The sequence below is a fragment of the Vanessa cardui genome, chromosome 12 (genome assembly GCF_905220365.1).
Source record: "Vanessa cardui chromosome 12, ilVanCard2.1, whole genome shotgun sequence".
NCBI classification, from domain to species: Eukaryota; Metazoa; Arthropoda; class Insecta; order Lepidoptera; family Nymphalidae; genus Vanessa; species Vanessa cardui.
Window position 1 is genome coordinate 5,945,319 of NC_061134.1, and position 12,061 is coordinate 5,957,379.

General features: G+C 30.8%; 3 protein-coding genes and 1 pseudogene across 3 annotated transcripts in view; 3 read left to right on the forward strand and 1 right to left on the reverse strand.

Annotated features, from left to right (window-relative positions):
* On the forward strand, positions 1 to 5,860 carry LOC124534164 (cytoplasmic phosphatidylinositol transfer protein 1). The gene is made up of 8 exons (XM_047109872.1): positions 1 to 162; positions 255 to 403; positions 564 to 652; positions 760 to 767; positions 854 to 925; positions 2,636 to 2,890; positions 2,970 to 3,095; positions 3,561 to 5,860. The coding sequence occupies exons 1-8, from the start codon at positions 112 to 114 to the stop codon at positions 3,702 to 3,704; spliced, it is 894 nt and encodes a 297-aa protein (XP_046965828.1). The 5' UTR covers positions 1 to 111; the 3' UTR covers positions 3,705 to 5,860.
* LOC124534166 (kallikrein-12-like) overlaps positions 2,714 to 12,061 on the reverse strand; it is a 10,629-nt gene continuing 1,281 nt past the window's right edge. Inside the window, exons 3-6 of the mRNA XM_047109874.1 lie at positions 11,769 to 11,875; positions 10,005 to 10,192; positions 7,582 to 7,751; positions 2,714 to 2,800 (exon numbers count right to left, since the gene is read on the reverse strand). Of these exons, the coding sequence (XP_046965830.1) occupies positions 7,599 to 7,751; positions 10,005 to 10,192; positions 11,769 to 11,875 (448 nt within the window). The 3' untranslated portion in view covers positions 2,714 to 2,800; positions 7,582 to 7,598. The remainder of the gene's footprint in view (positions 2,801 to 7,581; positions 7,752 to 10,004; positions 10,193 to 11,768; positions 11,876 to 12,061) is intronic.
* On the forward strand, positions 9,069 to 9,299 carry LOC124534512 (annotated as a pseudogene).
* LOC124534167 (calcium-binding protein E63-1) overlaps positions 11,758 to 12,061 on the forward strand; it is a 20,396-nt gene continuing 20,092 nt past the window's right edge. The window contains exon 1 of the mRNA XM_047109875.1: positions 11,758 to 11,920. The gene's annotated coding sequence lies outside the window, so the exon portion shown is untranslated. The remainder of the gene's footprint in view (positions 11,921 to 12,061) is intronic.

The window sequence follows — 12,061 nt, forward strand, 5'->3', positions numbered from 1 at the left end:
ATGTGATAACTGTCAGTGTCAAAATTGATCTGTCAATGTCAGTATAACTAATATTATACTGAACTTTGACTATTTCATTTATAAAATAAGAAAAAAGACAAAAAAAAAATAATGGTCCTTACAAAAGAATATAGAATTTGCATGCCTATGACTGTGGAGGAGGTAAATAAATTTTGCTTTTATTAAATCAAACAGATTTGTATATTTTGTTGGTTATGTTTATCTCTTTGTTTTAAAAATATTTTCCTTCATAGTATCGTATCGGCCAATTGTATATGATTGCGAGACATAGCTTCGAACAATCAAGCAACGGCGAAGGCGTTGAGGTAGTAGCAAATGAACAAATAAATGATGAGACAAATGGAGTTGGCCAGTTTACTGAAAAAAGGATTCATTTATCCAGGTACTTAATTAAATTTGACTTTTGCCTGCTATTAATAAATCGAATTAAAAAAAATGATTGAAGGAAGTCATTAATTATACAATTTGTTATGTCTAGTGCACTTGTTGTAATCTCCTAATAGTGTTGTTTACTTAAGATGATAACCTTAATTTTATTTCAGTCACTTACCCTATTGGATCCAAAGTCTGATACCAAAGATTTTTTATGTCACTGAAAAAGCATGGAATTTTTACCCATTTACAATTACTGGTAAATTTAATTCATATATTTTCTTACATACATTTATTCATATTATTACTAAGCTGTTTTAAATTTATTAATGTAAATGTTTTTTTCATGGCCATTGCAACAATAAGAATACACAGTAAGTAATATTGTTGTCATGTAGAATTACACCTTGTATAATGCAGGTTGTATATGATCATAATTAACAATTTCATTTAATTTTAGTGTTCTTTTATTCCAAAATTCTCAATATCGATTCAAACAAGATATGAAGACAACAATGGCTCCACCTACAATGTAAGTATAGAAGAATACCATTTTTAATGTCAGGACTCGCATGATCATCCAGATGTAGTTTGAAAAAAATTTGTTAATTACCACTTCTCTATTTAAACTAATTATTATATTATATTAATATGATTGTTGGGTGAATGTTACGTAGGCTTGTCCTAGAAATACACATAAGTTTATATTATAGTGTCCTTATTATATATACAAATTTCCTCTTAACAATTGACATTTACCTTAAACAATGATAAGGTTATATACAGATAGGAGGGGTAACTAATAGGTTCTAGGCCATAAATTGAATATCATTTTTTAACAAATTATGGTAGGGGAACACATGATGCTTAAAAAAAGGGGGTCTTTCTCTTTTGTGTTTTGCAAATTAGAGGATAATAAAAGTGAAATAGGGAAATAATGGGGTGTGTTCGATTATTCATATGAGACATTGAGTGAACCCAAGACTGACAATAGGCTATTCGACAATGCCAAAAGTAGTGTCAGTGACAGTAATCAGTATATATAATGAGTTAAAAATGGTTATTTATTGACGAAAGTCGAAAATAATAATTATTTCATTAAAAAACCCATGAAAAAAATTGCTTTTTATTGTGAAATGTCTTGGTTAAATTAAACTCCTGATTGGTTGGGTTTATGATGACGTCACTTGCTTGTCCACCTCGTTGGCCTTACTGTATGTAGGTTATATGTACCACAGATTACAATACAGGCAAGTGATGTCACCGGACCCATTGCAGCGCCATATTGTCCAAGTAGCGTTTTCGTGTACTATTTTAATATGGAATATTTAATTTGATTTTTTTTGTGCAAATATGTACTTGAAATAAAAAAAGCAACAACTTCTACTGGGTTCCTTAATCTCTATTGTATACCTAATAAAAATGGATTTTAAACACCAGTCAAATAGCCTATAAAAAAGTGACGCTAGCATGAGGGGAATTTATGAAATTTCTAAAACATAGTTAAATACTTTAGTTTGTCAGATTTTTATATAGATATTTTAGCTTGATGTCCCAGCTAGCCATTAAAGTGATTATTTTTAGGAATTTTCATTTGAAAAAGATATATTGCATTTATATGTTTTATAGCAGATTTTAAAGTTTTAATTTTATACCAGGTTTGTGTTCGGCGGAAAACAGCTGATTATAAGATTTCCTTTACCCTTAAATTATTTACTTCAAAATAAAATAACTGACCATGAATGACAAGTTAATAAGTTTCTTCGATGTTATAATGAACCTGTGTTTAATTCAAAGTTTCCTACCAATCTATAGAATTTGTTAGGAATATGTAAAACCAGAAGAAAGTAGAAAATTGTCTATGTGAAAATCTTAATATTTTTGATTAGTTATTAGCCAAAAGGCCAATAAAGATCTCTCATTATTGGCTTACTGTGTAACAAATACTTCTATAGTAATTAATACGTATTTGCTTAAGTATAGAATCAGTATCATGTATATATTATTTTACCCACTACCCACTTACTTTTTCAACCGCAAAACTAAAAACTATTTAGTATTATTGTGTTTCGGTTTGATGTATCCGCCAGCGAAAATATACATGGGCTGTTAGTCCTTCCTTTCTCAATCATCTGGCTATGTAACGCAAAATGATTTCAAATTCGAAACTCTTCAGCTTTAAATGTAAGAATCAAGAATGACTTATGTAAAATATATTTATTGAAGTGTTTGTATCTTTTAGTGTCTGGGCTTAACGTCTGATGAATTAGAAGTGAGAGAAGTCGATTTCTTGGACATAGCTTTTGATGAGATAAAACCACATCACTACAAAGAGTCTGAAGACCCCAAACTGTTTAAGTCTGAAAAGTCTGGTCGTGGCCCGCTCGCTGAAGGTTGGCGAGATGAACTGAAACCAATCATGTGCTGTTACAAAGTAGTCCACGCCAAGTTTGAAGTTTGGGGATTGCAAACCAAAGTGGAGGAATATGTTCAAGCAGTACGTATGACATTTCAATTTGTTGGTTCACATTTTTTGAGTATAATTCTAAAAAACAAATATTTTTTATTATTTCAAGGCTATTAGAGAAATCTTACTTCTTGGACACCGCCAAGCTTTCACATGGATGGATGAATGGTTCAACATGACTATAGAAGATGTCAGGAGTTATGAAAAGGAAATGCAAACGAAAACGAACATGAAGGTACATAACTATTATGTAATCAACAAAAGCTCTTTATGATTACGTTGCTTCTTTCGCTGTAATATTACATTTCATAATAATATATGGATATTTTATTTCATAAAAGTTGTAATACCTGTGTATTCGTAAAAAATATTTGTTGCCTCGAATATAAAATGTATCATAGATATTGTCCTGTAACATTACAATAAATGGTATATATATATTGCAAAAAAAGTAAATACATATATGATATTTTGATATCTTAGGAGAAAAGGTAGTAATAACATATTCGAAGGATACTTTTCATATTTATATCTGTAATAAAAATTATATATATCGTAGCTGAATCATTCCAGTGACCTATTTCATACTGTAATAATGTACTATACTATACTAAAATGTTAGAATTAAAAAAAACCCTTGCTAATGGAATGGAATGGAATCATATTATAGATTTTACATGGCAACTTTCCATTGTTTAAGGTCAAAACAGCACTAGAAGATACAGAGAGCAGTCAAGAGGGGCAAGATAGTAAGAAATCATCACAGCCGCCAACTCCAAAGACACCAAAAAGTCCCCTAGGGACGCCCTCATCGGAGTCCAAGTCCTGGTTTTCGTGGTCATAATTTAATCCTACAAGAGGATCATCAGCCACTCCTCTGTCTAAGCAGGGTTTAGTTTTGTTGACACAATGTGTTCATCTGTTGCCTTCCTCTTGTATCATTCATATAACATAGATAATTATTTATTTAAAATCATTCGCAAATCGCTTATAGTCTAATGTTATCTGAACTTGGCTGACACGCTACCGCGTGTCTAGATTAATACAACGCAATAGGTCGAACCGTTTGAAATTTAATTGAAACTAAATTTTTAATGAATATGAAAATGCTTTAAACAATTTTTAAATTTAACTTCTTTCCTGTTTCTTCTTTTGTTTGCCTTCTATATACATACATTCATTGTTATTCATATGTATATAGTACTAAGGGCCCAACAACGGATGATGGTATAAGCGAGCATACCAAAGGTAAAATTGTCATCCACTGTCAGCGAGCGTTACGCGCGTTTCTATACCTAGTAAACGTTTTGTTAACTTATAATTGAAATACGCTACGATGTTGTCCGTGACCACTAAATCTCGGCGATCTAATAATTATAAAACTACCCTCATATGCGTCGTGGACACTGTTTAACTACTAACCAGAACCGCTCGTCAGTGTGAACAATTATTAACAATTGTCAAATTTGTCTCTACGTTCACACGGCGGCTGACATTATATATGAGATAAACTCTCGTTATTCTTAACTACCTATGTAGTTGCAAATGTTTGGTAACAGTAAATTATTGTAATATGCGTTGTGTACAGGCGGCGAAAAAAGTGCTACCCAGTGGGCGTACTGAATTGTAACGATGAATCACGCTTATATGTTATTTTTGGTTCTAATGACTTAATAATGTTTTAATAAGACAATTAAAGCTATGCAAATCTAAGTATATTAAAATGAAATAAAACGCAATCAATATTTAATGCGTAAATAAAAAATTTTGCTCGTGGAAAATAGAAATCGCCGCGCAGTAGAAATATCTCACCTGTTCCTCTTTGTCTTGTTTGTACGTCAGTCGTTATATAATACATTTAAATAAGTTCAAATTATCATTAAGTTTTTCGAAATCCTAAATCTTAACTGGTTTAAGGATTTAAGTTATGATTGATTCTTTCTCAAAATTGGCATGCGATAGATATCGTTGTGTTAAAATTGTAAGTAGGTAAATTTTAGGACCTACGTGAAGGAATTACTTTTCATTAAAAATCATATTTTACGTTATATAAAAATATATAATATGATATAGTATATAATACAAAAAAGGATATTTTTTTTCACACAATTTATATGATCAGAAAGCATTTTTATATAAAATCTCAATTTCTCGATATAACTAAGGAGATAATGTTGATTGATATTGATGGATGGTAAGTGTTACTACTGATACGTTTTTGTTATTTTTTATTAAAAGTCCTACTATTTATAAGAAGCTGTTATAGTTTTCCATAGAAAATAAGGTGATTTGTTACAAAGGTTTAATAAAAAATCCTCTTTATAAAATCACTCCAAATTAAATCGTAAATTGTAAACAGAAAATTTGAAAATACTTCAGCTTTATGCATAAAGTAACCTATAAAAACGTTGCACGAATATTAGTTTAAATTTAAGTAAGAGATTTATTTGTAAAAATCATTAAAAAACTGTTTGACATTATGTACATTAATTTTATCGGTTGATTCATTAAAAAAAGTGTTCATTTGAATTTTTTGAGGAAACAATGTGTGTTATTATGATATTAAAGAATGATGATATTTAATGCGCAGTTCACATGTCTAAATCATTGTTTATAGTTTACAATATTTATATTAATTTCTACTAACATTTAATAAATGCCACTAACTCTGCGCTACTCATAACATTGTAGTAGGAAGATCCTTTAAAAATACTTCTGTACCTGTCTATTAGTTTATTTAATATTCTTAATAATCGAATTATTCTCTTCAACATTGTTAACATATCTATTTTAATTGGCAATTTATTTATCTGTTTTCTTTTTTTTATTTAGGGTCCTTGATTCGAATAAAGCATAAGTGTATCAAGTAGAAAATGTTTTGAGTTTATTTGACAACATCAAACGAATAGGTTTCCTTTTCTCGAGAGGTTGCATTTGGCCATCTGTGGGCAAAGACGTATTATATAAACAGGAATATACGTAGCATTTAATTTAACGTTTACAATTAAAATGTCTCCTACGTAAAAATAACCTTTATTGTTTAAACATTTTGTTTTATTTAATAAAAAATAATAGTAATTTAAATAAATAAATTTGTAAATGTTATGATTATCAGGTACGAGGTACATCAGTGAGAAACTATGTAATTTTTCGTAAGTAATCAGCCGGTGTTGCTTCATCGTAAAACTTTATTATTGTTGTTGTTGCAGTGTAATGTGTACGTAGGATAAGAATACTTGGTACAAAATATACTTTATATGAGACCTCAGGATAGTAATGGCCTAATAAGTTTTATGAATTTATTTATCGCTATAATTGAATACAATTATGATATTATTGTTAGGTTAAATTTGTCGTTTCGAGTAAATGGGCGGTAATAACGCATAAAATCGTTATTTGAATTAATATAAAATATTTAAATTATAAAAAATTACTGTAAAGTGTCCAGTGCATTAGAATGCACTGTATATAACTACATTCCATTCTTCTATTATATTAAAGGTCTACAAAGTTTATACCGAATAATGAATTTAAAACACAGGCCTGTCTTAAAAACATTTTTGACGATTTTTGTTTCGATTTAACGAATGGTCCATATCTATACAACCTTTTTAAATAACGTAGGGAGGTTTGTGTAAGAAAAATATATACTTAAGTGTCATTGATATTTTACTATATTAATAAAACATTTTTATGCGTTAATTCGAGATCGAGTTTGAGGAGAAACATTTGGTTTAATTATTTTTTTATTTGAAATCATTTGAGTAAAAGACAAAAATTGGAAATGCACTATAATAAGTGAAACCGGAACTGATAATAATAAAAATATTACATTAAACCTTTTTATTATATATATGTGGCGAGTTTTTTTTTATTTTGAAAGCAATATAAAATGTGTTTCAGGGTTTCACGTTAAAAACTATTTACATTATAATAAAAATATCGTGTTTAGTAAATTGGTGTAGTAAATAAATGTATTAAAAATATATTTCATTCGTTTTACTGTATTATGAACCAACATTTTTATTTTTAGTTTGGATGAAAAGCCGGAAAGTAATGTCACGTTATATTGCAAATCGCAAGGAACTTGATAAGAGCGGTTATCACTGACTAAAGTCCGGTTAGTATATTCAATGAAAGATGAGAATGAAAGATCGATAATTATCATTTATTACTCATTACAATTTCTTATTGAAATATCTCTCATCTTAACACTACTATGAGTTATTTGTAACCTCATGCAATAATTAATTGATATTAACTTTTAAATTTCGCTTAGAAAATTCAAACAACAACAACAACAGCCTGTAAATTTCCACTACTGGGTTAAGGCTCTCTTCGTTCCAATGCAGATTTTTTATTGGTCGGATACACATGTAGCAGAATTTCTATGAAATTAGACACATGCTGGTGTCCTCACGATGTTTTCCTTCATAGCTGAGAACGAGATGAATTATAAACACAAATTAAGTACATGTATATTCAGTGGTGCCGGTCTGGGTTTGAACCCGCGGCCCTCGGTTAAGATGCACGTGCTCTAGCTACTGAGCCGTCTCGGCTCATCTCTAGTAGAATTTCTCTCTAGAAATTCTACTTTAACTATACGTAAACAATATGTATCGTTTAGTAATAGTAACCGGATTTTATTATAAACAACACATATTGAGAAGAGTATAATTTATTTGTAACAAAAGACACATTGGTTGCAAATACCTACATACTTCTGAGTTCAAAATTCTTATTGTATATTCTCTATAACACTTCTGAGCCATTGTATATGTGCGCCAATACTGACATATACACCAGGCATCCCGGGAACTCCACAACTGAGTCCATACACACATATACCTTCAAGTTTCCCCGCACATATCAGTGGACCACCAGAATCTCCCTGTAAAATTATGGAATAGACATCAATTCGAATATATTTATTACGCTAAACACAACATACTAATTACTTTTAGATATACTTTTTTAATTTAAATTCTCAACGTGATATTGAAGATATTAATCTTCTTAAATAAAATAGGTTTTCCTAGTTTAGGGGTACAGGGCCTCTGTGAGATATGTATTTTGTTATAAGAACAATAAATATATTTGATTTGATTATTGGCAAATAATTATCTTTCAAGTGAATTTAATATAATTATTTAAGCATAATAAGTAGATACATTTTATACAATTATGCTAATAGGTAAGACATTATAGCAACAATACCAAACTAACAGGAAAAAAAACCATAAAGCATTAAGAATTAATTTTAGGTTAAAAACTTGTGGAAAAAAGGGAATAAAATAATGTACCTACATCATCGCGTTTCTTGCGTTTAATACAAGGTCTAAAGGTTTATTGTCGAACTCTGCGAAATCTGAACTTTGCGAGAGATGTGATAAGATATACGGATGCATTATCGGAATCAGAACCCGTTAGTAAAGTTTCATATACTAAAAAATAAGTTCGTAACAGAAAAATCGTCCAATTTTTTAAAAAAATAACTTACTCGATTTACATTTTCTTTTATGGTAATGTTATGATATTTTTTTAATCTTTCATTTAAGTACAATACATAATGTGGAATTCATATCGATGTATTAGTCATCATGTGATATAATAGAACGATTCGATATAATTGCATTTAAAGATAAAAACTGCTTTGATAAATTCCCCGGCAGATACATGATACAGATACAGATACAGACCTATAATAAAATACTTATATAAAATAAAATAGCAGAATCTTTTATAAAGCAAATAGGTATCAACGAAATTGATCAAGTTAGGTCTACCTAAATAAATAAAACATTGGAAGTAAATTGATAATGGTCTTAATCGGAACGAAATAGCTTCTCACAGATAATCATACTCTAATATAATATTAGATTGCCTTACTACCCTAAGCGATACTACGTAAACACCTCTAATTGCATCATATTATTTTAAGGAAAGGGTTAAAATAAAAATATTATTATTTTTTTCATTTGTAAGAATTATTATCTGCTTATATTTTATTATTTTTAATGAATAATTTTTGTTTCGTTTGTTATCACGATCAGCTATCGATTTCGTATGAAGTGTCGATCGATAACTCTCACAAACTGTGATGTCGTTATTTGAAGTAACATTGTTTGATATGCGCGAAAAATATTTTAATCAGTATATACTATTTACTGATTTTTTGTTTTAAATATATTTATATTTTAATAACTTTAACTTTGCGCAGAGGCAATATCGTAACCAATGAGGTTAATCCGAGGTGCGATTATTGCTAGTTGAAAATTGCCTCCACTGGTGACAGGAGGGCTGGTTCGTTTTTTGCCCAGAGGATCGGAATTGCGATTCAACGGGGAAATGCTGCTAGCATTCTTGCCACCATTCCACGCGGTCAAGATTTATACAGTAACTAGTTTTAGTTCATATTTTTATAAAATATATATTAATAATATTAAGCATTTAATGTTATTAATTATAATGTTAATAAATGATAAGTCTACTTTAATGATTATCATCATTACTTAATGGTTTTTTCATCACATATTTTACCGCCAAACAGCAAGCCAATACCTATGGCTGTGTCAATACTTACCGGCAGGCGGTCCAGTTGTCAGTATTTGACTTTTAACATAGAGGTTGTCGGCTCAATAAACATATTGCAGCAAGAGTTTGTGTCGTACCATCTATTCAGTTTTAATAGGTAGGGATATACATATCTCCAAGTGAAGGTTTGGAAATGTCTCAAAGCTGAGCTAAGATTTCATCTTCGTTTGAGGAGAAGGTTACCAGCCTACTGTACCAGGTTGTTCTAAAGAAAATTACCATTTTATAAGGATACCTGGATACACATATTACACATGTTTTCTTTTATCGATGAGCAACAAGAACTAGATTAAATACAATTTAAGTTCGTGAAAATACAATGATGCATATCCGGGACTAAACTTTCGACCCTCAGTTAATCTCTACCTGTTTCGTAATATGCCATCACATTATCAAGATCATATGAATTGTGTCCCATAATATTTAATGTCCGGAATCTATATTCGGTACGTAGTACACATTTTATTACGTTAAGGTTATTATTTTCGCACACATTGACGTAGCCGATAGTGACATGGTATGAATAGTATGAGATATAAAATTATCGAACCTGGCACGCGTCTACTTCTTCACCAACGGCGCATATCATTCCACTATCGTATTTTGGAGCTACGTATTGTCCTAATGATTTTGTACACTCGTCCAGAGATACTAGGTTAAGTCTTGCCGATAGTAACTTATCTGATATTTCTTCTCGGTTTATATCTCTGTAACCGTAGCCGTATATTGTACACTCACCTATGGAATTACAATAATATAAAATGAGTCGAGATGGCCCAGTGGTTAGAACGCGTGCATCTTAACCGATGATTGCGGGTTCAAACCCAGGCAAGCACCGCTGATTCATGTGCTTAATTTGTCTTTATAATTCATTTCGTACTCAGCGGTTCATCGCTGAGTACCAGATGTTTCCTCAACATGTGACAAATTTCATAGAAATTCTGCCACATGTGTATTCCACCAACCCGCATTGGAACAGCGTGGTGGAATATGTTCCAAATCTTCTCCTCAAAGGGAGAGGAGGCCTTTAGCCCAGCAGTGGGAATTTACAGGGTGTTGATGTTGATGTTGAAAATGAGGCTTATACTTTCCACAATTGAGAAAAAAATTAAGTTCTCTCTCTCTCTCTCATTAAGTGCGTGTTGTGTTTACACACGCGACATAATATCATTCGTCACTTGTAGGTTTTCACATGATGTTCTCCTTCACTGCTAAATACGAGAAGAATTGTAAACATAAATAAAGCACTAACTCAATGGTTTAGGTTTGAAGGTGCGACAGCTGTCGCTATTTTCTATTTCCTTATATTAATGACATTCAAGAAGAGACGATGAGAGACGTTTCGTCGACGTATTTTTGTCGTAAAATTTTACCTCTTCATAATATTATGAATAGAATATTTGTTTGTTTGTATGTAGAGAAATCTCTGGAACTTTTAAGATAATTATTTTTATTAATAATTTAAGTGATGTCTGTGCGAAGCCAGGCCTGTTCGCTTATCTAAAAAAATAATTTTAATGTTATGTATCTATAGTTAAAACGAAGAAACACAATTAAGTACCTGAATCAACTAATACATGCTTATCAATCATTATGATTTATATGTCTTGCTTGATTGTCCTTTTTCATGTTAAAATGTCGAAAAAGAAATATATGTAAGTATGTTGTATTATATATGGTTTAATATTATTTCATATAAATCACTACGTGATTACTCAATAACAGCATTTGTGTTACAGTCACCTATGCTAGTTAAAGGGCTCACGTGACACATGATGCGTTTAAAGAGATTATAGAAATAGAACACTACAACTGTCTTACATCAACCCGGTACAACCAACAACAATGTACATAATATGTACGCAGTTTTAAATTCATATAGTTTTAAAAATATGACTTTAATATTTTATATACGTTTACCTATTTATTTAAATCATATTTTGAGCCTGAATTTTAATATACCATTAAACTGACCAGCGCCGGCTTTGTACGGGTACAATACTGATACTACAGAATTTATTTATTTACGACATCACATTAGAATCTTCTAAAATTATCATTGCTTCTAAACTATATTGTCCACATGTTATATACAAAAACCATACTCTAGAATCGTTCCCTTACAAATTTACAAAGCAAATAATGCGAGGAAGATACTTTTATTTACTTCTTTATCTGACTGTCCGTTTGTAACACCTTCTTATTTTGATAGAAACGTTTGGCAGGCGCACAAAAACATTGTAATAATAGCTCATTGGCTGTGACAGAGCTGATTGTTTGAAGGCAAGCTCGTTAGCAGTTCATTCACAGTTACCTGATATTCCGAACGAGGAGTTGGGGAGCACTGTATCATTAAGCCATTTTATGTCATTCAATTCAAGCAGTAACCGCAACACAGCAATGTCATGTGCTCCAGAAAATCTGAAACCGTATAAGTTTCTCACCGACACGTCTATATTAGTTTAGGTAAGCTGTTTTCATTCCCTCTCTCCGAAGGCCGACAAACAGATTTGTTTTTGATATGACTTTACCAATATTAATAAGAATTATAGATATTGGGCTGGCGGCACAACGGCTTTGAGGATATCTCCTGAACAGCTTGAATAT

Excerpts from the sequence above, each read along its gene's own strand:
- LOC124534164 (XM_047109872.1), top strand. The coding sequence starts at position 112 with ATGGTCCTTACAAAAGAATATAGAATTTGCATGCCTATGACTGTGGAG. Across the intron at positions 404-563 it reads AAAAGGATTCATTTATCCAG|TCACTTACCCTATTGGATCC; the intron begins GTACTTAATTAA and ends ATTTTATTTCAG. Across the intron at positions 3,096-3,560 it reads AAACGAAAACGAACATGAAG|GTCAAAACAGCACTAGAAGA; the intron begins GTACATAACTAT and ends CCATTGTTTAAG.